At 45.6% G+C, this 27,885-nt stretch overlaps 2 protein-coding genes across 6 annotated transcripts; one reads left to right on the forward strand and one right to left on the reverse strand.

The window, feature by feature from the left end:
- Positions 1–1,681: 1,681 nt before the first annotated feature.
- LOC309362147 (uncharacterized protein) lies at positions 1,682–17,401 on the reverse strand. Of its 3 annotated transcripts, none has more exons than XM_081897686.1 (4): positions 17,288–17,401; positions 4,010–4,142; positions 3,106–3,299; positions 1,682–2,369 (listed from the first exon to the last, which is right to left on the reverse strand). In XM_081897686.1, exons 2-4 carry the CDS (start codon positions 4,135–4,137, stop codon positions 2,053–2,055), a joined length of 639 nt encoding a protein of 212 aa, XP_081753812.1. In that variant the 5' UTR covers positions 4,138–4,142; positions 17,288–17,401; the 3' UTR covers positions 1,682–2,052. The 3 variants fall into 3 exon arrangements, with proteins under 3 accessions (XP_081753812.1, XP_081753813.1, XP_081753811.1); XM_081897687.1 differs by lacking the exon at positions 17,288–17,401 and adding an exon at positions 12,112–12,140; XM_081897685.1 differs by lacking the exon at positions 17,288–17,401 and adding an exon at positions 5,625–5,680.
- On the forward strand, positions 15,913–26,563 carry TRMT12 (tRNA methyltransferase 12 homolog). 3 transcript variants are annotated; one of them, XM_081897637.1, is made up of 8 exons: positions 15,913–16,439; positions 17,997–18,093; positions 19,180–19,348; positions 19,760–19,958; positions 20,042–20,192; positions 21,053–21,162; positions 21,740–21,897; positions 25,363–26,563. In XM_081897637.1, the coding sequence occupies exons 1-8, from the start codon at positions 16,352–16,354 to the stop codon at positions 25,831–25,833; spliced, it is 1,443 nt and encodes a 480-aa protein (XP_081753763.1). In that variant the 5' UTR covers positions 15,913–16,351; the 3' UTR covers positions 25,834–26,563. The 3 variants fall into 3 exon arrangements, with proteins under 3 accessions (XP_081753763.1, XP_081753765.1, XP_081753764.1); XM_081897639.1 differs by lacking the exon at positions 15,913–16,439 and adding an exon at positions 17,531–17,724; XM_081897638.1 differs by lacking the exon at positions 15,913–16,439 and adding an exon at positions 17,532–17,724 and having other exon boundaries at positions 17,993–18,093.
- Positions 26,564–27,885: the final 1,322 nt, after the last annotated feature.

Raw genomic sequence — 27,885 nt, forward strand, 5'->3', positions numbered from 1 at the left:
ATTTATACCCCGCCCTCCCCAGCCAAGGCCAGGCTCAGGGCGGCTAACAAGCAATAATAAAAACAAGTTGAATGATTACAACTTAAAAACAAAATTAAAATACAGTATTAAAATATTGAAACATTAAAATATTAAAATGTAGCCTCATCGCAGGAGGAGAAAGGAAAAAAGAAAGAGAGGGAGGGAATCAAATTGGCTCCAAGCCAAAGGCCAGGTGGAACAACTCTGTGATGTACTTCAAGGACCAATTAATCCGGCTGTGTGCAGTCTTTGATACTGGTGTCCCAGAAAAGGTACATGTAACAGGGAAAGACTTCTTTGATTCTACAGGGAACCGGGAGTGGTCTACCCATGAGGCAATTGCCTCAGGTGGCAAGAACCAAAGGGCAGCAGATCTAGCCTCCAATAAATGCATTTTTCAGTGCTGCTGCAAACACAGTGGCCCTCAGCTCCCAGGCTGCCCTTGCATACCGTTATGTACTTAGCTGTATCCTAGACCAATAGGATCCAGAATGCAGCAGTCTGAGTGGTCTGCAGGAGCCACCTAATCCAGCTCCAGGTGGAAGTGAATCAGCAACCTGGTTGGCCTGCAAGAGCAGCCAATCAGGCTCCTGAATGAAGTGAATCAGCATCCTGATTGGCCTACAGGAGCAGCCCGGAATTAGCCAATCACACGGGGCCCATTGTGTAAATAATGTATATATAGTTAGACGTTTTGGGGAAAGATTCATTCATTGCTACTATGAGCTGAATAAAGAGCATTAAATTCAAACTCGGCTCTGAGTATATTTCACATACAGTAAGCACAAGAAAGGCCAGTGCAGAGTTTGCCTTCCCAGCCTCCCACTTGTCTGTCCATTCCGAATAAGCAATGGCTGGCAGACTGGCTGGCTGGGCTCCCTTGCCTGCTTGCTTACGTACTCTGAGGCTGCCTCAGCTCCTGGGAAACAGCACCCCCTGGCCAGACCCAGAGGCACCATTTGCCTGCGGAGCTGGTAGCCAGGGCTGCTGCAACAAACAGCTGTGCAAGCCTTTGGGAGACAGAGATACGAGAGTGCATCAGAGGGAAGGTAAGAGGGACAGAGACCAATGTCTCCCGCAGGACCCCTGGCCATCATGTAAGGCACCCCAGGGTGCCACGGCACACTGATTGAAAACCATGGCTGTTGAACCTCAACTCCCATCAACCCCAGCCAACATGGCCAGTGATGATGGGAGTTGAAGTCCAACAGCATCAGGCGGGTCAAAGGTCCCCCTTTCCTGTGTTGGTGCATGCATGTGCATGTATGGAGGGAATGAGTGTCCTGACCAGTCCTGACAGGGTCCTCTTGATAACATGCCATGTTAGGACGGAATGGGTGCACACTTTGCTGACCCTTCTCAGTGGTCATGGAACAAACTTTCCTTAGCAGTCCATAAAGAAATCCAATCCTGCCCCATTTTTCAGGAGTGCTGTAGGAGTTCCTTGTCTGGGTCAGCTTTTACTTTGCTGGTTAGATAAGCATAGGAGAATTTTAATCTAGTGCCTTTGAAAAAAATAATTGGGCAGCAGTAGGGATGACACAACAGGCAGAATGTGTGGGAACGACTTCATGGGAACGTAAGCTAAGCTTTGATCTAGAAGGGAGGATGAGGTGACTGGGAAAACAAGTGCAATACAGATGTACAACAAGCCACATGGTTTTGCCAAACCCAACTTTTAATTGAAACTCAAAGAAGTAAACAAAATGACGGGAGAAGTAAGATAAACAAGGGGAGGAAGAAGAGGAAGTGAGCCCTCTTCCCCTCAGTACTGCTCTGCTTCAGACATAGGAAGGGTGTAGAAACCATTTTCTATGCTGTCTTCAACATGCCATTTGGTTAGACATTTTTCAGAACGAAAGAACAGAGCATTCTATTAACTAAATGGATTAGGCTCCCATCACACTGATCTGCTGTTGAGAAACACTTAAACTGTGAGCTCCATTGCCTTAATTTTTCTTGCCTCGGGTATTCTTGCATCTGGCTTTGCTGCCTCTGGGACGTTAGATGCCGTTAGGAGGCTCCATTCCTTCAGGCACTATTACTTGGGGGTTCTCTTTCTTGAGATCCCCTGCGTCTGCGCTTCACGTCTCTAGGGGGCTCCATATCTTCCTCTTCCCTCTCTCTGGGCTCCACACCTTGATTCTTGTCTTTTGGCTTCTTGCGCTTGGGTTCCCTCCTTCTCTGGTGTTCGATGCCCTGAGGAGGCGCCATGCCTCCAGGTGCTATCCCTGGAGCTTCCATGTCTCGACGTACCATGCCTTGACGTCCCATGCCTCGACGTTCCATGCCTCGACGTCCCATGCCTCTGCACTGTGGACCTCTAGCGGGCTCCCTTCCTCCTCTACCTGCATTAAAGACCATCACACTTAGAAAAGCAGCACATTTGATAGATGGAGAAGTAAAAATGGGAGTTACTTGCCCATGACCATGCAAGGAACCCATGCCAGTGCCTAATACATGCATAGAGAAGCTTTGAATGAAGCTTTATGTGTTTCAGACAGAAGGGGGCTCAAGGCAATATGTGTCAGAGTGCAGAGACGCATTGCCTCGCACACCCCTGGAAGCACAATATGTGGTGCTGATTGTGAGGGCAGCCTCAACTGCCAAAGAAAGGTGACGGGGACTGAGCCAAGGGCACAGAGGGAATGGTTTGGATCCCTTTGTCCTCCCATAAGGTCCACCCCACCCCCCATTGCATCATGTTTAAGGAACATAATAATCATTGCCTAAGATCTCACAAGGCCTCATCTCCAAGAGGCAACTCAATCAGAATTGTCATTTTAAATTATGTCTCTTATTTGTCAAGACTTTATAATTTGGCACTTCTGAACAGGTATCTATTTCTTTTAGATCCAATTATTAACAAGAATGCTTCCATCCTGTCCCATGTTATAGCTTTTGAGGTGACTATATCATTTGACTTCCAGAGAATTTGCTGCTCTGCTAAGACATTGCAACAGATAACAATAGGAATAAGAGTTATCCTTTTTCTTGTGGATATCTTTCCATTTTAATTTATTGTGCTGTGGTTTATACCACTTAAATCAATGTCCTTTCTCATTTAAACCTGAAACCTCTCACCCTGGAAATTGATCAAGGGTGCTTGTGGCTCTCCCATCACTCCACCTTGCATTACGCGGGGCTGTCCCATCAAAGGCATCTGCTGTCTTATCATTCCGCCTCTCATTCGTGGTCTACGTATTTGACGATCAGGCACCCGGGGCACTTGGGGGCCCAAAAAACGAATCTGCTGGATCATTTCCCAAAGATTATACCTGCAGGTAAGGGGGGTGGGAGAAGACATCAGAATACAGATTCAGTTCTTTCAGACAACAAACAAGGTGGCCAATGACTGCATTGCTTCTACTGCTTTCAGGCAGCAAGGACAGAAATAATGAACTGGGAACCCACAGCTCTGTGCCCGTGGCCATGTGTTGAGTCTCCAGAACTCTCATTTGCCCCGAAGGATACTGAACTGTGACAAAGTACAACAGAGGCTCTGGAATGGCACCGCACACCCTAGCTGGCCATTGGCTCTTCCCAGACAGGATGGGCTAGAAAACGGCTCCCTCTTTGGGCTAGGGGCTTTGCCTAAGCAACAACAATTGCTCTTGGCTCTGGTGTGCTTCAATGTGTCCTTTGGTTCTGACCCTCCGGCACCACACCTGGCTCCCCTCTAACACCTGCTTAAGCCTAAGCCCTGGCATCCGGAGAGCATATGAAGCCCTCCCTGCTTTGCAAGTCTGATGGCGCATTAGACACACAGAACCAGGCCTCATAAAGGCTTGCACATATAATTAAATCAAAGCTGTTACTTCACCCCCTGCAGCTACAGCAATGAAAGGGTGGGGGAGGTGAGGAGGAAGAGCTACTGCTACTTCCTACCAGAATTTTTAGAAATTCTGCAAGCATTCTAAGCCTACTGAGAACATACAATTATTCCTTCTTAACACCAGTTCTACCAGTTCCAGCTCATTCTGCCTACCTTCCATAGGCTGACCGTTGCATAGACGCCCCAAATGGAAGATTCGGGTAATATACGGGAAGGCCTGGAGCGGATACTGTGCTAGCTTCCTCCGGGTGGAATTGGTCGGATTCCTGTGTATCTGGCATGGTCACTGTCAGGAAAGCAAAAGGCAGAGAAAGTGAAAATCTAGGGAGAGACAGTCTCAAGACTGATGGCACGGCACTATTCCAGCATAGCTGTCAAGTGTCCCTTATTTGAAGGGAAAGTCCCTTATTCCAGCGCCATGTCGCGCTGTTGTCCCTTATTGATAGATGTCCCTTAAATGTCCCTTAAATGATGTCCCTTAAATTTCAAAGGAAGCAGCTCCTCTCCCTCTCTCCCTGCCAGCCAGGGAGAAGGGAGGCTCCAACTGTGTTGCTTGGCTGTGTTGCTCACCCAATAAGAAGTCTAAGAATGACTGGGGGGTGGAGCTTGCATGCCTTGTGTGTGGCTAGTTAATGCAAGCTGAGGGGTTTTTTGAATGCTGGACGCCATTTTGTTGCACGTGCTGCTGCAAACTTTGCAGTGCAAAGCCAGGCCGGGGAGCCATCATAAGGTGAGGCCGCATAGGCCTTGTGGTGCATGTGATTCAGATTCTATTCAGTTGAACCTCTGTTTACAAAGTTGGTTGGACAGTGTTCTCGAAGCTACCTGCATGAGTTTGACCAGACTGCAGGAGGACAGGAAGACTGGAGTGCCTGGAACAGGTGAGGCTGCAGGTCCCTTATTTTGGCTGCTTGTCCCTTATTTTCAAATCTGTAAGTTGACAGCTATGTATTCCAGTTAAAATGCATCGCCTCTGGAAAAACCAGGACACCCCCCCCAAGAGTTGTTGAGATTTTTTTAAGGAAGACACCCAAAATGTTGAGTCTTTCTTAAGAAAACCACCGTTTACAAAAATCCCCCCCAAAAACACAATATTTTTTGACGGACTTACTTGCCTAAGATCCAGGACAAAGTGCCGCATTTTGGAAATTCCCCCTGGATGTCAATTCCGCCTTTGTTATATATTTTTTGAAACTTTTTTTTATTTTACAAATATAAAATTATAACATTCCAAATGCATATCCATATGTAGGGATTACTCTGAATCTCGTGACTTCCTCCCACCCCCTCCATGGGTCCTATTATCAACATTTACAACTGCCTCTTACTCCATAGTCTTTATTTTATGTCAATCCAAATTATCCATAACAAAAAAAATCCTTCCAGTAGCACCTTAAAGACCAACTAAGTTAGTTCTTGGTATGAGCTTTCGTGTGCATGCACAATTCTTCAGATACACGGTGTATACAGGTGTATCTGAAGAAGTGTGCATGCACACGAAAGCTCATACCAAGAACTAACTTAGTTGGTCTTTAAGGTGCTACTGGAAGGAATTTTGTTTTGTTTTGACTATGGCAGACCAACACGGCTACCTATCTGTAACTCAAATTATCCATGGTATCTGTTACTTTACAAGTGAGATTAAAATCCTGCTAATGTTTCCATCTGCTTGCAGTGGTCTCCTAGATATGTTATAATTTTTCCTCATTCTTTTAAAAAAAGTTTTTTTCCTCTTGGTTCCTTGTTCTATATATTTTTGCTAACTTACTAGGAGTTAGACACCACCAGAACATCATTTTTATATAATTTTCTTTCAGTGTGCAACATGCCGTGAATTTCAAGTCTGTGTTTCCCAATCAGCCATCTGAATATTATGTCTGAAATCCTTTCCCATCCGCCTTTTAAATCCCAGTCATGTCCAGGAAATTCCGCCTTTTAAATCCCAGTCATATCCAGGAAAATCCGGGCGAATGGCAGCCCAAGTCTGAGAAGCAACACACACTGTGCTAAGTCAGGCTGCAAAGGGGTGGTGTGTGTTTCACGTGACTGTTATTTCGTATCCCCAAACCCACAAATACAGTAATCATAAAACCCCAGCAATTCACGTCCCCCATCAGCAAACAACTCAATATGGCTAACCTGACCCAACAAGCTACACCCCCCCACCCCCGCCACCCACACATACAAACAAGCCACACTGCAATCAGCTGAATGCAACCAACCAAGCTCAATCCCTTAATCTCTTGCATTATCAATAAAAATAAATAAATACATAAATAAATAAATACATAAACAAAGGAACTACCCACATGATGCTGACACAAACCCCTACAATAATAAAAGGCAACAGAACAATACCCCCATCTCTTCCCCAACTGAAAGATGTCTATGACAAAGGTCTCTCACACCAACTGTAAACAAACAGTGAAAAAGACTATGAAACGAAAGTGGAGACAACAGATGTACCATTCACTGTTGAGCTATTTGTTTTGTAACACAAAAAACTTCCGTTAAAAGTTTTTTGAGAAAAAACACACAACAACCCAATTCAGAAATTGGTAATACCAAGAGAAAGGGTTACACAGTCTAGCAATGTCTTCCCGATATGCCAGTGATCAACCTGCAGGAAACCTTTTTGAAGAGCTTTAGCATGCAAACATGGGAAACCAGCCCCCAGGTGGATCACTTCCGACAACTCAATCAGCAACAAACAGGAGAACTGCTCAATGCTATTCTGCAAACACGCATCACCCCAATAAGCCCAACAACCTCCCTCCCTCTCTCATAAAGCTACAGTCCCCCCCTCATTATTTATTGTAAGTAATAAATATTAGTTGAACATTTAACATTCAATCAATCAACCTAGGACTTCCCCTCCATGGCTTCCCCAGAGTTCCAATTCTTACTGCATATTATAATCGTTCTACACTTTAGTTTCTTCACAAAATGAATGCCACTGAGTTTTTATTATTAGACTTTATATACCACCCTGTACTCTGAGGTCTCAGGGCAGTTCACAGAACAAAATCTAAATCCAAAAGCACCACATATATATTGTCAAAATAAAAACAACAACCCAATAACATCTCCCCGCCCACCCCAAAAGAACCACATTTAAAAAGGGCATAGGATGTCAAACAATCAGCCAAAAGCCTGGCTAAAATGGAATCTTTAAAAAGTTTGAGGACCCCTGCCTTTGAGATTTTAACTGCATCTCTCTACCTTGGTTGTGGCCAGCCTAGTTCCCCGTTCCAAGTCTCGAATCTTTCCAACGCTCACCGGTGCTCCAGTATCCTGCCTTCTCCACCGAAAACTCTTGAGAAATGTTAGGTTCCCTTACAGGAGGTTAATAATACTGAGGTAATGAATCAACTGCAATTATCCTGCAATGTGAGCAGCCTCAACGAAAAAGACGCAACGAAGCATGATTGGCTGCCTTTCCAGCTCCTGTTATCTTCAAATGTTCCGTTATCTGCAACATAGCTTCTTCACTCCCTTTCAAGGATTTCCTTGGCTTTGTTTTTATTCCGCCTAACTTTTTTTCTTCAATACATCATTACTAAACAATTAAGCTACCCTGGTGCCTTCCAGATGCTCTGGGTGACAAAATTGGGGGGAAGGAGGAATGAAAAGAGCATCACCTGACATAGCTGGCTATGGATGTTCCAAGATACAGGCATGTCCAGAAGAAACACTGCCCAGGAAACTGTTGCTTATTTTATTTGCATTCAGGTTGATATCCTGTCCTACCTCCAAAATGTTCGTGGTTTTCTCCCACCCACCCAGCCCCATTTTACTTGCACAACACCACTTGTGAGGCAACTTAGGACAAGAGACAGCAAGTGGCCCAAGTTAACCCAGGGAGCTTCATGGCTGAATTTGAACCTGGTTCTCCTTAGTCCCAGCCACCACAGTACACTGCCTTTCAATTAGTCCTGTCATAAATTTCAATGGGTCTACTCTGAGTAGGACTACTATGAGATACAATCTTGGCTTTCCTTCTTTCTTTTTAATTGATTTTTATTGAGGGGTTTTCCCCCCAATAAACAATTACACATTTCGCTTGCATCCAATATCTAGTCTGTTACATCTTTATTAACTTTACTACACCCATGGCTTCCCACCACCAAACTACAGCATCCTCTACTTACATTTCATTTTCTATTGTGTTGTAAACCATGTTTTCACTCTTACATGAAATAAATAGCTTTCCTATCTGAATTTTAGCTTTGTGAAACTTAATCAATACATATGAGAGGTTTTACTTTGGAACAATGTTTTATCATATATTCTACACTTTCCCATTTCTAAGTTTCTGGTTTGATTGTTGTCTAATAGCTGCTCTCATTTTAACCAATTCTATGAACTCACATACCACATACTTTTGCCATTCTACCTTTGATGGAACTATTTCCCCTTTCCAGTTCTTAGCAATTAATATTCTGGTGGCGGCAGTGGCATAAAGGAACACCTTTTTCTTGTCATTGGGGATGTTAATTGTTAAAATAACTAATAAAAATGCTTCCAGTTTTTTCTCAAACGTTATTTTGAACATCTTTTTAAGTTGATCATACACCATATTCCAAAAACCTTTTGATCTTCTCACATCCCCACCACACCGTACCTTCCCCTATCTTGCATCTCCAGCAAGTATTGGTTTTTAATTTGTAGATTTTAGCTAATTTACCTGGGGTCATGTACACCTGTACATCATCTTCATGAGATTTTCTCTTATTGTGCAACAGGCTGTGAATCTTATATCTTTGTTCCACAGTTTTTCCCATTCATCTGGATGGGGTGTCCGACATCTTGGGTCCACTTTACCATCACCTCTTTTACTTACTGTATTTTTTGTCCCATAGGACGCTCCGTCCCATAGGACGCACCTAGTTTTTGGGGGGGGAAATAAAGGGGGGGAATTTCCTTTATTTCCCCCCCAAAAAAACCAGGTCGGGGAACAGCGGGATGGCAGCATTGTGCCTCCCCGCTGTCCCCCGAGCTTGTGGGGCTGGCCGATATTTGCCCGAAGCGCGGGGCGCTCTGCTTCAGCGCGCCCCGTGCTCCGTGCAGCAGGCTGCTATCCGCAGCCTAGGGAGCCCTGCGGGAACTCCTGCAGGGCTCCCCAGGCTGCAGATGTCTGCCCGGTGCGAGGGGCGCTCTTCAGCGCGCCCCACGCTCCATGCAGCAGGCTGCTATCCGCAGCCTAGGGAGCCCTGCGGGAACTCCCGCAGCTCTCCCCACACTGCGGATGTCTGCCCGGCACGAGGGGCGCTCTGCTTCAGGGCGCCCCTGCGGGAACTCCCACAGGCTCCCCAGGCTTGCTGATAGCTTCCTGAAGCCTGAAGAGCGAGAGGGGTTGGTGCGCACCGACCCCTCTCGCTCTCCAAGCTTCAGCGAAAGCCTGTATGCGCCCCATAGGACGCACACAGATTTCCCCTTCATTTTTGGAGGGGGGAAAGTGCATCCTATAGGGCGAAAAATACTGTATCCTTTAATTCCCAATCCAACAACAAATCATATGTTTTTGATAATAATTTCCTTGTATTTTGTAATAACTGTTTTTGTAATTTAGATTCTTCTTTTTCAAAATCACCTTTTTATCTAATTTAAATACATCATTTGATTGGTGATATTATAGCCAATCGATGCAGTGTTGTCTAATTTCTTCAGAAATTTTCAATTTTAATTGGTTATGTTCTTCTTTTATAGTTTGCTTATATGTATAGTTCTTTTCCATATTTTTCTTTTCTTTACAGAGATGGCATCCAAGGGAGACAGCCACCACGGTGTCTTAGGGTCTAACAAATCCTTGTATTTTAGGTAAAGATAAAGGGACCCCTGACCATTAGGTCCAGTCATGACCAACTCTGGGGTTGCAGCGCTCATCTCGCTTTATTGGCCGAGGGAGCTGGCGTACAACTTCCGGGTTATGTGGCCAGCATGACTAAGCCGCTTCTGGCGAACAAGAGCAGCGCACGGAAACGCTGTTTACCTTCCCGCAGGACCGGTACCTATTTATATACTTGCACTTGACGTGCTTTCAAACTGCTAGGTGGGCAGGAGCAGGGACCAAGCAACGGGAGCTCACCCCGTCGTGGGAATTCGAACTGCCGACCTTCTGATCGGCAAGTCCTAGGCTCTGTTGTTTAACAAACAGCGCCACCTGCATCCCTTAAGTATATTAATAGTGAAATACAATTAAGAATTGCATTTTACCCAAGCTTTATACAACTTTATTGTATCCTAGATACATATGCCAGCCATATTTTTCTTAACAGGGCAACACATTTTCCTCTCTGTTTTGATTCTAAGCACAAAGATAACAGAAAGGCATAGATTGTTGTGTCTGCAAGTAGGGTGCCCTGCAGAGCTCTTGGAAAGAAGAATATGGCCCAAGACCTCAGACTCCATTGCACTGGGCAATTTTCCTGGCTGACTAGTACTGTACAAACTGGTCTGGGCAAGCTTTGAGATGGTTTTCAGAATAGTACACAAAACAGATTGTTGTGAGCTTGGGGAGGTTAGCCTACAAGCATTAAAATCTAATGAAGAATTCCATTTGTTTTTTAAAAAACTTTTAAAAAATGTTTTTATTAAAGGTTTTTCCTGGGTTACAAAAATACATACATAATTTCTGTTTTCAGATAATAAAGTCCTTTCTACAGGTCAGTTATATTTTATGTGAAACATTAATATTGCAGACAGTATAAGGTTGGAGAAGAGAAATGGGGAGAGAAAACGGGGCAGAGAGAGGAGTAGTAAACTTTCATTCTTTTACATCCTGTATGTGCTAGGTTTTTGTGTCTTCATCACAGGGGTAGGTTCTCTTTCTATATATTTATCATTGGTGATGAGAGAGATTTGTTGAATTAGCCAGGCAAGGGTCCCAAGTACCACCTAAGCATGGTTGCTAGTCTGACAAAGGAAGCTGCTCCGTGCTGGAGGGTGAATGAGTGGGCACCCCTTCCTCACCTGGCTGGTATGTAACCCGAGGTACCACTGTATGCTATGACGGCCGCCTGAATACTGTTAGCCCCAAAATGGAAATAATAAGCAGTCCCAACCGAAGAAGATTGGCAAACCAAGTTAATGGACTATGCTGAAATGGCAAAATTAACTGGAAAGTTCAGAAATCAAGATAAAAAGAAATTTAAAAAAGAATGGGAAATGTTTATTATGTACAGTGATACCTCGGGTTACATGTGCTTCAGGTTACAGACTCTGCTAACCCAGAAAAAGTGCTTCAGGTTAAGAACTTTGCTCTGGTGCTCTGGTGGCGCAGCAGCAGCAGGAGGCCCCATTACTTAAAGTGGTGCTTCAGGTTAAGAACAGTTTCAGGTTAAGTATGGATCTCCGGAACGAATTAAGTACTTAACCCGAGGTACCACTGTATTTGCAAAGGAATTGTAAACAGATAAATACACTGGCAGGATTTTAAGAGCGCTTATTATTTTAGAAATAGTATAGGAAATCTGAGGTTAGTAAAATTTGGAGTAGAAATGATATGCAGCTGATAAGAAATGGGTGGGGAGGGAAGTCATGGGATTCAGAGAATCCCACTTTTTGGAAATGATATGGTTTTATGTACAATTTTCTTCGTTTATGGATGTTATTGCATTTGTTACTGTTTGTTTTTCACTTTTTTGTTTTTGTTACTTTTGTTGAAAACTTAATAAAAATACTACAAAAAGAAAAGAAAAATGAACCCCTTCACCCTCTCTCGCACCTGAAACTTCTCCAAACCTGAAACTGCTCCAAACCAATCATATCCCTCCCCCAGAACTCTGGCCAATCAGATGCCGTTGCCAGTCAACCGTTTGCAGTCAACCTTTTCTGTCACAAGGGTACGCATGGAGAACTGAATGAGCTCAAGGAACTAAGGATAATCCACACCAAATAATTAATTTTGTTAGACCTGTTGTTGTTTTCCAAAAGGCACAACAGGGTAAGATGTTGGGATTTTGTGCTACAGGGAAGAATGCAGAACTTGTGGAAAGGCTGAAAACGTGTCACAGTGGCTGAGTTGAAAACAGAAAGTAGAAAAGTAGAAGCATGCAAGACTGAAAAGAGTCTCCACAACCCTGGGGCCCCTCTGACAGGTCACACTCATCTGGGCCTAGCCAAGGATATGAAAACTAAGCCCTCTGAAGACAAAGCGATTTTGTCCAGGGTTGCTGTGTCGTTCATGACTTGTCCTATTGCTCCATCAAGAGTTCCTATGTGTCCAAGATGGTAAGGACATTGTCCCCTTTCACCTCTCCCTGCTCAAGATCCCTGTCCCTGATGGCTTCTCCGACAACTATGTCTGAGAGGATGGCTTGGGAACAGAGAGAAGTCAAAGAAATACTGTATTTTTCCGTGTCAAAAAGTAGGGGGCGTCTTATACACGGATAGTGCTGAGGGTGGACTGGCCATTGGTTGTTGCCGCAAAAATAGGGGCTGTCTTATACATAGGGGCGTCTTATAGATGGAAAAATACGGTATATCATGTTCCATCAAACACAAAGAAAAGGTAAGCAGGCTTCCTTGTCCCAGAGCAACTTAAAGGTTGTAGGAGAAAGATTTGGGTTCCACCCCCAATACCCAGTGGGTTCAGCCTTCAATTGTCAGTCAAACAGGATGTTTATTTAGGTGTTGAAAGGCTAGTGCGACACAACCTCAAACAGCAAGTAGCTGAAGGGTGGCACACAAAATATGAAACATTTATATACTTTGTTTTTGTTTCGTTATGTATTTTGTGTTCTCATTTTGTGTTTTTATGATGTGAACCACTCTAAGATCCTCAGATGAAGGGTAGCATACACATTTTATAAAAAATAATACACTTTGAAGCGAAGGAGCGGTTGTGCCCATTTAGGGCAGTACAGTACTTCCATAGACCAGCTTCTACTGGTTTAATCACAAGACATAGCAACTTTCTTATCTTTCCCTTCATCCTTTGTACTCAAAAGTTATAGCAACAGCTCCTGTTGCTGTCCTTCTGTTATGGTTCTCTTGCAAACACAACATTCACTTGTTTAGCCCTTCTGTACTTTTTCTCAGACAGCACCCCCTTTAGTTCCAAGAAAGACTTTCCCCGCCTTTCCTTGGAACTCATATTCCTAAATCACATACTGCAATATCCGTCATATATTGTAATTTTAATTTTTAAACAATTTCTTTTCCTTTTTTTTTTTTTTTTTTGCTATCTGCTTCATTTTCCTGTAGGCTTGCCATATTTCAAACAGTGAAAATCCGGGAAAAGCTTTTTTTTTTTAGTTTTGCCCAAAGTTGTTGAACTTTTTGGGAAAAATAAAAAAGCCCATTTTGGAAAAATTGCAAAAACAACACGGCTGACATGGGCTACCATGCATCCGGATTTTCTCAGACATTTCCCGATTTCGGACTGGGCACTGCTGGACATGATCCCACATGTCAGGAAATTCTGGATGTGTGGCAGCCCTATTTCCTGTCAATTTATGTGTGCACAGCACTTTTGACAGATTCTTAATACAGTATGAGTGTTGCTGGTTGTTTTTTTTAAACCACCTTCTCTGCAATCCTATACTCATAAACATTACCATCTCACTTGCATCTTGCTGGTGCCTTCTATAGCTGTAGAAATCACACACAGAACAAGCAATCCCCCTAGAGGGAAAAGGGTAAAAGGCGGGTCCAGCTGATTTTAAACGGATCCTCATGAATTCATATGATTTTTTCATTCAAATTAAATAAAACCACCATGATACTGTAGACCATGTATTACTCTATAGGCAGCATAAAAAAAAATCACGCACTCACTGTTTCGTGGGGCCGCAGTGGCACAAAAATATGGTTAAAAACACGGATCCTCATGGATTCTCATGATTTTTCCACCAAAGTCACCATCAGATCAAACATCATGGCCATGGACACAGTCTGCACCAAAAAAATCACAGATCCAAGGCTTTCTGGTGACACCGTGGCCCGAAAAGTGGTTTTGAACACGGATCCTCATGGATCCTCATGCTTTTTGCATTGCGCCACCCCAAACTCACCGTCAATTCGCACATTGTGTCCAGGGGCACAGCCAGACCACCTAAAACTCGGGTCCATGGCTTCCTGGCCATACCATGGCCCCAAAACGTGGTTCTGAAGCACGGATCCTCATGGATCATCACACTTTTTGCATTGTGCCACCCCAAACTCACTCAAATAACACATCATGTCCAGCTGCACAGCCAGCACCACAAAAAAACTCGGATCCACGGCTTCCTGGCAACTCCATGGCCCAAAAACATGGTTTTAAAGCACGGATTCTCATTGATTGTCACTATTTTTGCATTGGGGAACCCCAAATTTACCCTTTATTCAAATATATTGTACATAACCGCAGATCTGACCACAAGCATCATGGATCTACTGTTTCGTGGCCCTGGCCAGATGCTACCTTGGATATATTGATCAGTTTTTAGGTGGGTGTGCTGGGATGGAGGAAACGGAGTTGGTTGAATCTCAATCCATTAAAGATGGGGGTCCAATGGCTGGGCCGGAATAATTTCGGTTCTGTTTGCCAGCTCCCAGCCCTTCATGGGGCACAATAGTCACCTGTAGCCGCCATCAGGAATCCCGGTGTGATCCTGGGCACTTCTGTGTCTATGGAGGCATTGGTCACAAATGTAGCCAAACTGGCATTTTTTAATCCATGTCAGGTTAGGCGATTGGTACTGTACCTGTCCCTTTCCAACCTAGCCATGGTGATCCATGCAGCAGTCACCTGCAGACTAGACTATTTTAACTTGCTCTACCCCTGAACCGGGGAGGGGAGGGTATAAATGTAATAGATGATAGATAGATAGATAGATAGATAGATAGATAGATAGATAGATAGATGTAGATACATACATACATACATACATACGCAGGGCTACCCTTGAGACTACTCCAAAACTCCACACGGTCTAAAATGCAGATGCATGAGTTCTTACTTGGACTTTGTGGAGAGCCCACATTCAGCTGGTTGTTCATCAGCTGGATTGGCTGCAGGTGGAGTCTCGAATCAGGTTAAAGGTTTTGGTGCTAACCTTTAAAGCCCTAAACAGTCTGTGACCTTTCTTATCTGTGGGAATTATCTTCCAATACACTCCCCAAAGAGTGTGACAGCAACCTACTGGTGGTCCCTGGCCCAAAACATATCCAGCTGTTGTCAACCAGAGCCAGAGCCTTTTTAGTGGAACACTTTGTCTAATGAGACCAGGGCTGAGTGCAAGCTATCTCAGTTCTCTCACTTGTTGTGGTGAGTGGGCTTGCACATTCCTAAGACCCTTGTGAGCGAAGCCGTTGGGAATCTTGTACTCCCAGCAGGGTCACCCACGGCAGTAAGGTCAAAGAAAATGAAATCTCAGAGTTCTGTAGTGATTTTACAAGTGCAGCTTGTAAAACATTGATTGAATTTTCCCCCAAACCTCAGGCTTTTATATACATTATTTACACAATAATATTTACGCATGTGATTGGCTGATTCTGCTTCCCTCCTGGAGCCTGATTGGTCTTTTCCTGCAAGCCAATCAGCTGTTGTATTCTAGTATCCTACTTGCCTATTGTTCTAGGATCCAAGCTTAGTACATAACAGGGAAGGAGCTAGGCAAAGAATGATCCAAGAAGTCCTCAAAAGCAGAACAGGTGGGTGATAACAAGCGGTGTGTTACAATGTCTGTGAAGGTGGGTGAAGGCTGTAGCAGATAGGATCCACCAGTTCGTCGTGACTACTCATGCCATCAGAACAGAACCCTACTGCGAAGACTGTGCGTTGGTCAGCGTGCACTGATCTACACACATAAAACAAATTCACACACAGGTGTCTTCCAAAAACCCAACCCAATCCCCCAAAGTGCCATGGCGATCAGCAAATTGTTACGGGGGCAGGAATGTGAAATCTGGAAGCCCCTAGTCATGAACCAGCACATGGGCGGTGGATACAGATTCAGTCATTCTGACTCAAGGAATGAAGCAGTTGAGCAGCTCAGCAGCTGTATCCGTGACTGAGCAGCCCTTTTTAGGATCCACTCTGCTCGCCCCGAAAAGGGGGAGGAGCTTGAAACGGTGCCCTAAACATAGTCTGCCTCCCTTTTTCCCTGACTGGATTACTGTGCCCAGTGGGGTCACCACCCAGGGGTTATAAAATAGAGTTGAACTTTGGAACATGGAATATATGGACTTTGTCAGATAACACAGACAGCGTACGTCCTAAACGCAAAACTGCCATCATGGCAAGAGAGCTGCGACGTTTTAACATTGATAGTGCAGTGCTTTAAGACTCTTGAAGAGCAGGTGAGGGACAACTGAAGGAATAAAAAGGGGGCTTCACATTATTTTGGAAAGGTCTATCACAATAAGAACACTGAATACATGGAGTAGGCTTCGCTATGAAAAACGACCTTGTGAAGCTCCTGTCAGAAGTTCCTACTGGAATTGAGTGACTCTCAACCCTTCGGATAAAGCTCACAAAAAACCAACAGGCTACTATTATAAGCACTTATGCACCAACACTGGATGCCGATGAGGACATTTTTGTTTTTTGTGGTGCAGGCTGTGCCCCTGGCTATGATGTATGATTTGACGATGAGTTGGGGGGGGGGCAATGCAAAAATCGTGAGGATCCATACAGATCTGTGCTTCAGAACCATGTTTTTGGGCCATGGAGTTGCCAGATGATTTGATGGTGAGATAGGGGTGGCCCAATGCAAAAAGCGTGAGGATCCATGCGGATCCGTGCTTCAAAACCACGTTTTTGGGCCATGGAGTTGCCCGGAAGTCGTGGATCCGAGTTTTTTGTAGTGCAGGCTGTGCCCCTGGTCATGATGTGTGATTTGACGGACTTTGGGTTGGCCCAATGCAAAAAACTTGAGGATCCATGAGGATCCGTGCTTCAGAACCACATTTTTGGGTCACGGTATGGCCAGGAAGCCGTGGATCTGAGATTTTTGTGGTGCTGGCTGCGCCCCTGGCCATGATGTGTGATGTGATGGTGCATTTGGGTTGGCCCAATGCAAAAAGCGTGAAGATCCATGAGGATCTGTGCTTCAGAACCACGTTTTGGGGCCATGGAGTTGCCAGGAAGCCGTGGATCCGAGTTTTTTGTGGTGCAGGCTGTGCCCCTGGACATGATGTGTGATTCGATGGTGAGTTTGGGGCAGCTCAGTGCAAAAAGCGTGAGGATCCATGCTTCAGAACCACGTTTTTGGGCCATGGAATGGCCAGGAAGCCGTGGATCTGTGATTTTTGTGGTGCATGCTTTGCGGGGATGGGGAATGGAGTCCATGAATAAGTTCAGACCCAAAGGTTTTCTGAAGGCATGCACTCCAGAAACAAACAAACAAAACAGTAGAGATACACCGTTTCACTAACAAAAGGGCTACGTAAGGAGAGGAGACGCATGGGTGGGTTATTTCTCCAGTATGTATCGCTACGTACAGTGTTAAAAGAATTTCGGGCATTTTGCCATACTGCAGCTTTAGCAACTGGCCAACGAATCCAGAGGGATAGACGGGCTCCTGTCTGCGGCTGCCATAGCAACCGGCCAACGAGTCTGCAGGGATAGACGGGCTCACGTCTGCGGTGGCCATAGCAACCAGCCAACGAGTACGCAGGGATAGAAGGACTCACGTCTGTGGTGGCCATAGTAACCAACCAACGAGTATGGAGGGATAGAAGGAAGTGCACAGTTTGCTCCTGCGCGTGTTTCCTTAGAAATCCGAGTCCGGTCCGAATCTTTCCCAAGTCCGAATACATAGATAGGATCGTAGTTCCTGAGGGTTGCCCACCTTTCAAAAAGTGGCGTTTGCTGCTGGGAATCTGAAGCCTTCTATCCCCTTCTGCAGAAACAAAGGAAGCAAAACATGAATAATTAGGTATGGGCTGCCTGCCTGTGTTGCGCTTGTTGTGTTGTTGTGTGCAGCCCGTGCAAAGAGGAGTTGCATTTAAGCCTCCCAGGAGTCTTCTGATGAGTTATGTGGGCAAACTTTATTCTGCGGCGAATGCTAGCTAGATCCGTCGGGGGTGATGGTATATGCATATTTAGTGTTAGTCATTTGTTTTGTAGTGTGCAGCATTGTTCTGTTTTAATTGTTTTATTGTACACCACCATGATGTTCGCTGTTTCTAAATACTCTGTTTTAGGCAGAACCCCTCCCCATTCCCGATAAGATGAACACGGAAGATTCATGTTCTTGTGGTACGGCAGCTGTTGTTATTGAGCCACAGTTTGCTCAGCTATTCAGGTATGGCGACAGGTGTTAGGAGGTGGGGTGGAGAAAATAAAATAAATGCTCAAGAAAGGTACATTCATCATGCATGTCATCAGTAAACTGGAGGTGCTATGATGATGGAAGTGAGGCTTTTGTAGAAATGAACAGACCTATTTCTCAGTGGTTTAGGATTACCAATGGCAAAGAGTCAGACTTATTTAGCTCACAACGCCTTGATTTCTCTGAGGGTACCACTTTGCTTTCTTAGTGAGAGTTACCTTTTACTCTTATGTCTGAAAAAGGCAATGCCAAAAGTGAAGGTATCAATCCAGTGCTGGAGATCCTAGCCATTGCTAAGGGGGATCGGCAGAGAAAGGAAGAAAGACTTGCCCACAAATAAATACAGATAAGTATGCATTTGCCTAGTTATATGTTCATTTCACCGGTGCATTTGACCTCTTCCCAAATCTCAGTCAAGAGAGACAATTTTAGCATGAGAATGAGGAACCTCAGGCACAGGGACTAAACGCAACCCTTTTTAATCAGCCCTTGAGATTCACCCTGGCCATACCCTTCCTAGTCTTCATTTGGCAGGGACACATGTTTGAAATTTAACAATGCCTCTTGATGAGAGATATGTGTGTGTGTAACATCTGAGTGTTGTGTGGCCTACAGCACAAGGCTCATTTGTTGCTTCTGGCTCCATACACCATTGTCATATGGCTCCTGGAAGGTGGCTCATAAGGGAATGTGATCCTCAGTTTGGAAAATGTCCCCCATCCCTGCGGTCTAGCATCTTTTCTCTCCATCCTCTCCAGCACATACCTGTTTCCCCAATTCACAGTTGTGAAGCACACAGGCCTTGTAGAGGCTGTTTGGATACTCAGGCCAGCCATTTCTAGTGCATCTCAGAGGCCGGAAGGTTTTTCATCTTCTGGGCCATGAAGCCTAGCTGCCCCCTCCTTGGTAATCATGGCACAATACTATTTCTGACAGAGGTGACAAAGAGCTTTCCCTGCCCTCCCTCTTGGATCTTCTTCCCTGCAGCAATAGCAAAGAGTTTCTGTAGGTTTAGTTGATAGTCTTCTCTGGGAGCTCATCAGGTTGTCGATTTTGCAGGAAACTTTTGGAAAGAGAGGGTTTCCTGGACAGCAGCTACCGTGTGCAGAAGCTTCCTAATGGTGCCATGGCCTTGCCTGTGTTGGGCCAAAAGCTCACAGCAGAGCACCTGCATCAGCTGAAGGAAAGTATCCTGCCTGGGAAGACCTGTGCTTTAACATGGATTCTGGTGAGCCAAGTTCTTGTTGGGAGGTTGCTTTTATTTCATGACCAACGGGTTTGTCACTACACTGGGCAATGGCTGTTATCAAGCCTGCCTGCCTGCCTCCCTCTTTTCTTGCCTTTGTCCTGTCCTCTTCTCTGCTTCCTACCTGCTTCATTTATTTGATGCCATCAGTTGATCTCTGATGCCACAGTATGGCTGTGTGGTAGTGGTGGGGCCACATGCTGTTATTATACTTCGGGAATCATTTAGGCTATAACGTGAATATTTTCCAGGTGTTGATCTGCAAAACAATTTTTTAGACTTTTTACCATAAAGGTGGTGCTTGCTGCCAACGGATTTGTATAGGCTTTGAAAGTGGTGCGTGGTATGTGTATGAAATAGGAAACTGACTAATCATTTGCACCCCATTTGCAGAATCCCATTCCTTCAAAAGCGGCCCAATTTCGGCCTCCCATCCAGAAACTGTATGATGAGTTGCAGTGCCTGATGTTGAGCCATGGAGTTGCCTGGTCAAAAGAATTGGAGAGAGATCTACCACGATCCTGGCAACGGCACGGGGATCTGGTTCTGTTCAGTGAGGAGAGCTTCAGAGAACCCCTATGGGGAGAGCTGGGTAAATTACAAACACAACATTGTGCCAGACCATTCTGAGCTGCTTCCTTTCTCAGCAAACCCATTACAACTGTTCTCTTTCAGGACAAGAGCTCTGGGAGGTGGTTGCTGGTGCACTCGGGGCCCAACGTGTGGCAAAACGCGGACGTGTGCAGTCAGATTTGTTTCGATCCCCAACAGTGACCCTGTTGCTGGGGGAGGATGGCTGGGTTGAACATGTAGAGAATGGAATTCGGTAAGGGAGAGGTGCAGTGTAATATTTTCTCCACCACGCTGTCTTCTTTCTTTGAGTTCACTGAAAAATGGAGTCTAATTAAGACTTTTCATTTCTAGAGCTTAAGCCTAGAAAATTTAAGGTGTTTAAGGAGTGTTCATTCACCCCAGTCTTTAGCCAGATCAGCTTACAAGGGGCAGCAATGAGACCCAGCCCTCAGGCTTGACACCTCAGAGATCCAACACAAAAAGAAAAGGGAGTGGGAGGGAAGAGGAAAAAGCAAACTTTTTTTAGTTACAGAATTATTATACAGTAATGGCCAGATGGAATGGAAAGAATTCAAGGAGAGGAGCCAGAAGTTGCTGATCTTTCAGCTGAGAGGCCCAGAAGTCTCATCCCTCCCTCTGTTTTGGCCTGATCTTATGCTGAAGTAAATGTGCCCGTCAAAAATATGATAGCTATTTCTTCCAATGAATTCTAAAAAAAGCAAAGGGTAAATATGAAGTCTGCAGTCATTTTCATGTAGTAAGATTTTTGAGTTGGCTCTGGAAAACTCAGCTGGTCTGGGTATTGGGTGAAGATTGGAGTGGGGTAAGGGTATGGTGAATGTTTCACTTCTCAGGGCAAAAGGTAGATAAGGCTGCAGTCCTATATATACTTATCTGTGAATGCGTCCCATTGCATTCAGTGCTTACCTTTGAGTAGACGTGTAGGCATCGCACTATAAGCTTGTTTGTATATGTGCACAGTATTTAGAAAAGAATCCTTGTATGCTCTGAATTTCCTCCCACCCCAAATAGGGATTAGTTAAGAACTACAAGTACTTTACAAGTACAAGTTTGATTCCTCGGGGTCATCTTCTGATTCGGTTGCCTCCGCAGGTACATGTTTGACGTGACACAGTGCATGCTGTCTCCAGGAAACATCACCGAGAAGCTGCGAATAGCATCTCTGAAGTGTGCTGGGGAAGTGGTGGTAGACCTCTACGCTGGTAAATACTGCGATACGAGGGAGCAGCAAAGCGGCTGCTGTCTCTTTCTGCAGCCCCATTTGGGGCACAGCCTATTTCTAAATAGTTTAGCCATCCAGAGATGGGTCTTGAAGCCAGGTGGGCGACTTGAGCCATGTATAGAAGTAGCATGAACTCAGTTCGCTTGATTTCTCTTTTTTAGTTCCCTCTTCCAGGGGTCTAGCCCTCCTAAAGTTGAACTACATTTCCCTCGCATCCTGTGCTGTGACTGGCAGCATGATTCTCCAGCCCTAGCAAGAAGCATTTGACCCATTGCTTTGCCAACTAAGGCTTCTAAAGAGAGCCCTGCTGGATCACATCCAGAGTTCATTAGTCCAGCATCCTGTTTTCTACATTGCAGCCATGCAGGTTCCTCTGGGAAGCCCACCAATAGGAGAAGAGTGCAGTAGCACTTACCTGTGCACCACAGAGGCTTGTATTCAGATGCACACTGCCTCTGCTTGGGGAGCTAGTAGCCATATCACCCTATCATTTGTCTAACCCACTTTTAAAGGTATTCTGTAAGATAACGAGTGGCTGTTCTCCCCCTTGTCTTCAGGGATTGGCTATTTCACCCTGCCGTACCTCATTCATGCTGGTGCTGCCTTTGTCCATGCCTGCGAGTGGAACCCGCATGCCGTGGAAGCACTGCAGAAGAATTTGCAACTGAACCGTGTGCAGGATCGGTGCCGCGTTCACCAGGGAGATAATCAGAAGGTGAGCAAAGAGGGGTAGAAATGACCTAGATAGAATGAATAAATTATCATCTCTCGTCACCTCTGACATTTGCCCATGCTGATGGGAGCTGGAATCCAACAATATGGAAGGGTCACCAAAACTGAATGTTGGAAGATTAATGGCAGACAAAAGAAAGTCTTTCTTCACACAGTGCATAGTTAAAACCAGATATCTTGCTCCCACAGGAGGCAGAAATGACTCCCAATTTGGATACCTTTAAAACAAGTTTGTGGAAGATCATGCTATCAATGGCTACTTAAGATGGTTGGATGGTGCTTTGTAAGCCTCCATCCAGCAACTCCTGCAGCCAAACATATTGCTCTGCTTTCTTTTGGACTGCATCACTGAGGCTGGGAAGGGGGGTCTTATTGGAGCAGCCCAGGACCTTCCTACACACTGCCCAGGCTTGTGCCCTGGGGAGGTCATTTTGGCGCTGCTAATGCAGTGGTTTGACTTCACCTCGAGAGGCACACTGCATTGTCTCTCGAGACAAACAGATGGCAACAAATGGCAGCATTGATAAATCCTGCAAATACAGTGATAAGACACACCCTCCTTCCTCCTATCACCACCTCTCCTGAAAACTCTTATTTAGGCACACTTTTTCAGAACTTTGCTTTTCCTCTGGTTCCAGCTGCTGCTTATATGGTTGAGTGCCATCTACGTTTTCTTTTTAAAATGGTTCTACTTTTTTTAAAAGAAGGTTTTACTTAATTACAAGGTTTTGCTTTTGTATTTTGTTACATAAGCTTTTTTGTGTACTTCAGTAATGAGTAAATAAGCAGGATATAAAATAATATATATAAAATAGTCGCTCAGATTCTGAAGGAGGTAGACTCCACCGTGGGAGCAGGGCCGGGATGGGAGAGTGCTGGAGTCCTGTCTAGTCATGTTACATGGGATCAATTCCAATCTGTTACTTCCGAGGATGCGGACAGGCTGCTTGGATTCTTGAAACCAACCACCTGTCTCCTTGATCCTTGCCCATCCTGGCTAATAAAAGCAAGCTGGGAAGGGCTGGGTGATGGGCTCTGTGGGGTGGTGAATGCTTCTCTCTGCGAGGGAGCCTTCCCAGACCTGCTGAAAGAGGCGGTCCTTAAACCTCTTCTTAAAAAAAATCTTTAGACCCAGCCAATATGGCCAACTATCGCCCAGTCTCAAATCTACCATTGTTGGGCAAGGTGATTGAGCGGGTGGTTGCTGAACAACTCCAAGGACGCTTGGAGGATGCGGACCATTTGGATCCCTTCTAATCGGGATTCAGGCCTCACCATGGGACTGAAACTGCCTTGGTCTTGCTGGTCAATGATCTTTGGTGGGCTAGGGACAAAGGTGAGAGCTGTTTTCTAGTTCTGCAGGATGTCTCAGCAGCCTTTGACACCATCGACCATAACATCCTTCTGGAATGTCTGGAGTGGCTGGGAGCTGGGGGCAGTGTTATACAGTGGTCTATTCCTTTCTCCTGGGCCGTGTCCAGAAAGTGGTGGGGGGGATGAGTGTTCAGACCCCTGGGCTCTCACTTGTGGGGTGCCTCAGGGTTCCGTCCTCTCCCCCATGCTTTTTAATATCTGCATGAAGCCGCTGGGCGAGATCATCAGGGGGTTTGGGCTGGGTGTTCATCAGTATGCAGATGACACCCAGCTCTACCTCTCTTAAATCAGAACCAGTGATCAGAAGGTCCTGTGTGAGTGCCTGGAGACGGTTGGAGGATGGATGGCAGCTAACAGATTGACGTTGAATCCTGACAAGACAGAAGTACTGTTTTTGGGGACAGGGGACGGGCAGGTGTGGGGGACTCCCTGGTCCTGAATGGGGTAACTGTGCCCCTGAAGGACCAGGTGCGCAGCCTCAGAGTCATTTTGGACTCACAGCTGTCCATGGAGGCGCAGGGTAATTCTGTGTCCAGGACGGTTGTCTACCAGCTCCACCTGGTACGCAGGCTGAGACCCTAACTGCCCACAGACTGTCTCGCCAGAGTGGTGCATGCTCTAGTTATCTCCTGCTTGGACTACTGCAATGTGCTCTATGTGGGGCTACCTTTGAAGGTGACCCAGAAACTGCAATTAATCCAGAATGCAGCAGCAAGACTGGTGACTAGGAGTGGCTGCTGGGACCACATAACATGGGTCCTGAGAGATCTGCATTGGCTCCCAGTACGTTTCCTAGCACAATTCAAAGTGTTGGTGCTGGCCTTTAAAGCCCTAAGCGGCCTCAGTCCTATATACCTGAAGGAGCATCTCCACCCCCATCGTTCAGCCCGGACACTGAGATCCAGTGCCGAGGGCCTTCTGGCGGTTCCCTCAATGCGAGGTTACAGGGAACCAGACAGAGGGCCTTCTCGGTAGTGGCGCCCACCCTGTGGAACACCCTCCCTTCAGATGTGAAGGAAATAAGCAACTATCTTATCTTTAAAAGACATCTGAAGGCAGCCCTGTTTAGGAAAGTTTTTAATATTTAATGCTATATTGTTTTTAACACTCGATTTTTAACACTCTGGGAGCCGCCCAGAGTGGCTGGGGAAACTCAGTCAGATGGGCGAGGTATAAAAAATAAATTTTTATTATGGTTGTTGTTGTCAGGGCAAAGCAGGCAGGAAGGAGGTCTGGCAGCTGTGTCCAAGGAACAGGGCCTTTCCAGCTGTGTCCCTGCAGCTATGGAACTCTCTCCCCTTGAAATTTGCTGTCTTTGGTAGTTTTTAGGGAAGCTTAAAAAGCTTTGTTTGTTTGTTCCGCATTGCTCCAGATATGGGTGTCTAATAGGCAGTAGCCTCTATTTTTAGTCTAACACTGGTGTAGCTGGCTGTGATGTATTGATTTGTAATTTGTTAATTGCTGCTGCTAGGATGGTGATTATGTTGTGTAAAACCACTTAATGTGGTTTTAAACGTTACAAGCCACCATGGGAAAGTATTATAATTTGAATGGTGCCTTCTTTATTAAGTGCATAAAGGATTCAGGGTCTTCTGACTTCATTGGCCCTGACACGGGGGTTGATCTCTGCCACCTGTTTGTATTCATGAAGTAGAGTTTTATTCGTCTCTGATTGTCCAGCAGTTCAGCCCTCTGAAGCAACAGACTGAGAATTGCTATATTATCTGTTAGAGCAGCCCAGAGTTCTCTTTGCTGCCTTCTCTGCATTCCTCTCCGCATCTCAAATACATTTTTGTTTTTTTTTTTAAAGAAACAAAGTTTCCCATCACATTTTCCTTCTGTTATGCCTGCTCTCATTCTTCCTCTTCCATTCAGTGATAGATTATGCGGTTTGTACGCCAAAGGTCCTCAGTTCAATCCCTGGCATTTCCAGTTAAAACAATCTCAGGAACAGTGCACAAAAGGCCAGTCTCCTGCCTGAGCTGCGTGACACCTGCTGCCAGTCAGGGTAGGTGATGTGGACAAATCTCAAACTTGCAAAAAACAACTGTCTATATTCTTTCCTTGTTTGCAGCTGGAACTGTGGGATGTGGCTGACAGGGTGAATCTGGGACTGATCCCCACGTCGGAGGCAGGATGGCCAATCGCCTGCCGGGTTTTGCGGAAAGATGTGGGTGGGATCCTACATATCCACCAGAATGTGGAATCCTTTCCAGTGAATGCCCTTAGGCTGCACCACAAGCCACATCAGGATCAACCTCGCGAGCAGCTTCCAGTGCAAGCGGTATCCAACGTACAAGAGGACAAGGTGGCCCTTGCGGACCACAGTATTCTGCAGGATGCAGGGAGGAAGGGCCTGGCTCTCTCAGCCAGGGGCGAGTGGCAAAGGTGGGCAGAGGCCACAGCAACCCAGATCAAGACTTTGCTTCAGGATTTGGACGGGAAGCAGTGGAGGACAAAAATCCTGCACATTGAGCAAGTGAAATCTTACGCCCCTCACGTGCACCACCTGGTCTTGGATCTGGACTGCCGGCCCCTTATGTAGCACACAGGTAGTTAGTTGGCTTTCCTACAGGAGCAGCACTAGGAGAAACGTCCCCCATCTTTATAGGTCTGAGGGCACATTTGGGAATCTGAGGAGCTGTCATAAGCAGCACAAAATACCTATTTTGCAGACGTGAAGACTGGTGAGGCTCAGAACTTCTGCCCTAGACAGGTGAAACAACTGCAACCTTCCCTGCTCAAGCCCCAAGTAAAACACAGACAAAAAAGGAGGAGGAAACTGCTTCCCAAACAGCAAAAGCAAACAACAAAACGAAAATAACTTGCCTAAAAATAAAAGATAAGGAGGAACTGGGGGTCTGGTGAGGGCCTCCAATGTGTTGTGGTTCCCACAGTCACTTCGTTGTGGAATCTAGCTCTAGAACATGGTCTTTTCTTCATGGCACTAGAGGAAACAGCTTTGGGTTTGGGCAGCAGAAATTCATGTTATTCTTTTGGATCTGCATGCAATTCTTCACTGCCATCCTCTTTTATCCCTAGTGATATGATTGCTGTTGTTCACCTTGGGAGCGTTCTGGCAGGAAAGGGGGCCAACTTATCTCCTAAAACCTTGCTGTGAGCATTGCGTTTTCTCCAACTAAATTATACTCTGTTTTCAATGGACCAGCCCAGTACAGTTTTTCTAGAAAAAGAGGTGCCAGAACTCACCATGAACGCCTCCATTGTTCTCTTAGAATTGCAATGGTGCCCACCTGAGAGGTGCTGGAACTGAGCCCAGGACCTACCCATGAATTTCAGTAGGTCTACTTAGAATAGGACTAGCATTGGCTACAATCCAATCTTTAGGATGCTGTTGCATTTTCACTCATCTTAACATGAGGTCACTGACAATCTGTACATCAGAGGCTGCCAGCTTTTTTGAGCCCTGGGCATGCTTGCAAACCAGAGAAACTGTTGTGGGCACCACATGCTCATCTCCACACTCCTTGCAATGAAGCACACACCACAGCCTGTTCAGTTTGCTATAGCAGATTCCTTATTTTAGCAAAGGGCGAGGACGTCCCAAGCACCAGGGAAGTCCTTTCCAGGCATATGTGTGCCCATGGGAGCCAGGTTGGCAACCCCTGCCAAACCCTGTATTTACAGGAATTGGCAACTGAAAGTCTGTGAGCAAGGTGAGGTCTACGGATGACCATTTGCTGGCCCATTAATCCTTGGTGGCATCTCCTACCTGCTTCCTCTTTTCTTCCCATTTCGCCCCTTCTTACCTTTGGAATATCCTGGAAGAAACCTAAAGGACCCCTCTGTCCTGCAAATGGCATGGGAAGTGCAGTGGGGGTGGAATATTTGATTCCATCTAGTGCCCACCTTGCTTGTGCTAAGAATACCAAACTTTTATTGTTTTCATTGCCTTGGCAGGGCAGCATATTTTTTTATTTGGGTGCCAGCCAGTAGTACAAGGATGCCTCTGAGTAGATCAGGGTGAGGTATTAGCCCTTGGTGCTTTACCCAGGCAACACCTCTTCTTTATATTGTTTTAATTTTATGGGGGTTTCATTACTTTTCAACAAGCATCTTTTAACTTTTTGTAGTTTATCTGCATAGTTTCAAATTCTGTAAGTCCTGGTCTGGGAAAATGGTGGGGCACAAATAAATAATAAAAACAATTTTTTTTATTGGCTCTGCTCCATGCCCTCCTTGAGTGGTTTTGCCTGGCTGGAATGTGCCCTTGAAAAGCAATAATGTGTCTTGCTTGCCTGGGTGGAGAGAGGTGTGTGAAGAAGCCTTGGACTGCTTGAACGTAACCTACTGCTGCCTCTAGCAAGCCTGGGCCCCCAGATGTTGTTAGACCAGGTTGCAGCATCCTTGACCATTGGGCCAACAACATCTGGGGACCCAAGGCTGCATTACTGTACAGAAGGTAAGGGCTGCATCCATTGCTTTGCCCCCTTTTGCCTCTATTCAGCCCACCCCTGGAAGGTTTCCCAAGAGGCAAAGTGGCCCTCGGGCTGTAAAACCTTCCTACCCCTGGACATGGGCGTAGCCAGGATTTTTGTTGGGGGGGGCAGTCCTTTTGTTGGGAGGAGCAGAACCT

The sequence above is a fragment of the Podarcis melisellensis genome, assembly GCF_964234715.1.
Source record: "Podarcis melisellensis genome assembly, chromosome: Z".
Taxonomy (NCBI): domain Eukaryota; kingdom Metazoa; phylum Chordata; class Lepidosauria; order Squamata; family Lacertidae; genus Podarcis; species Podarcis melisellensis.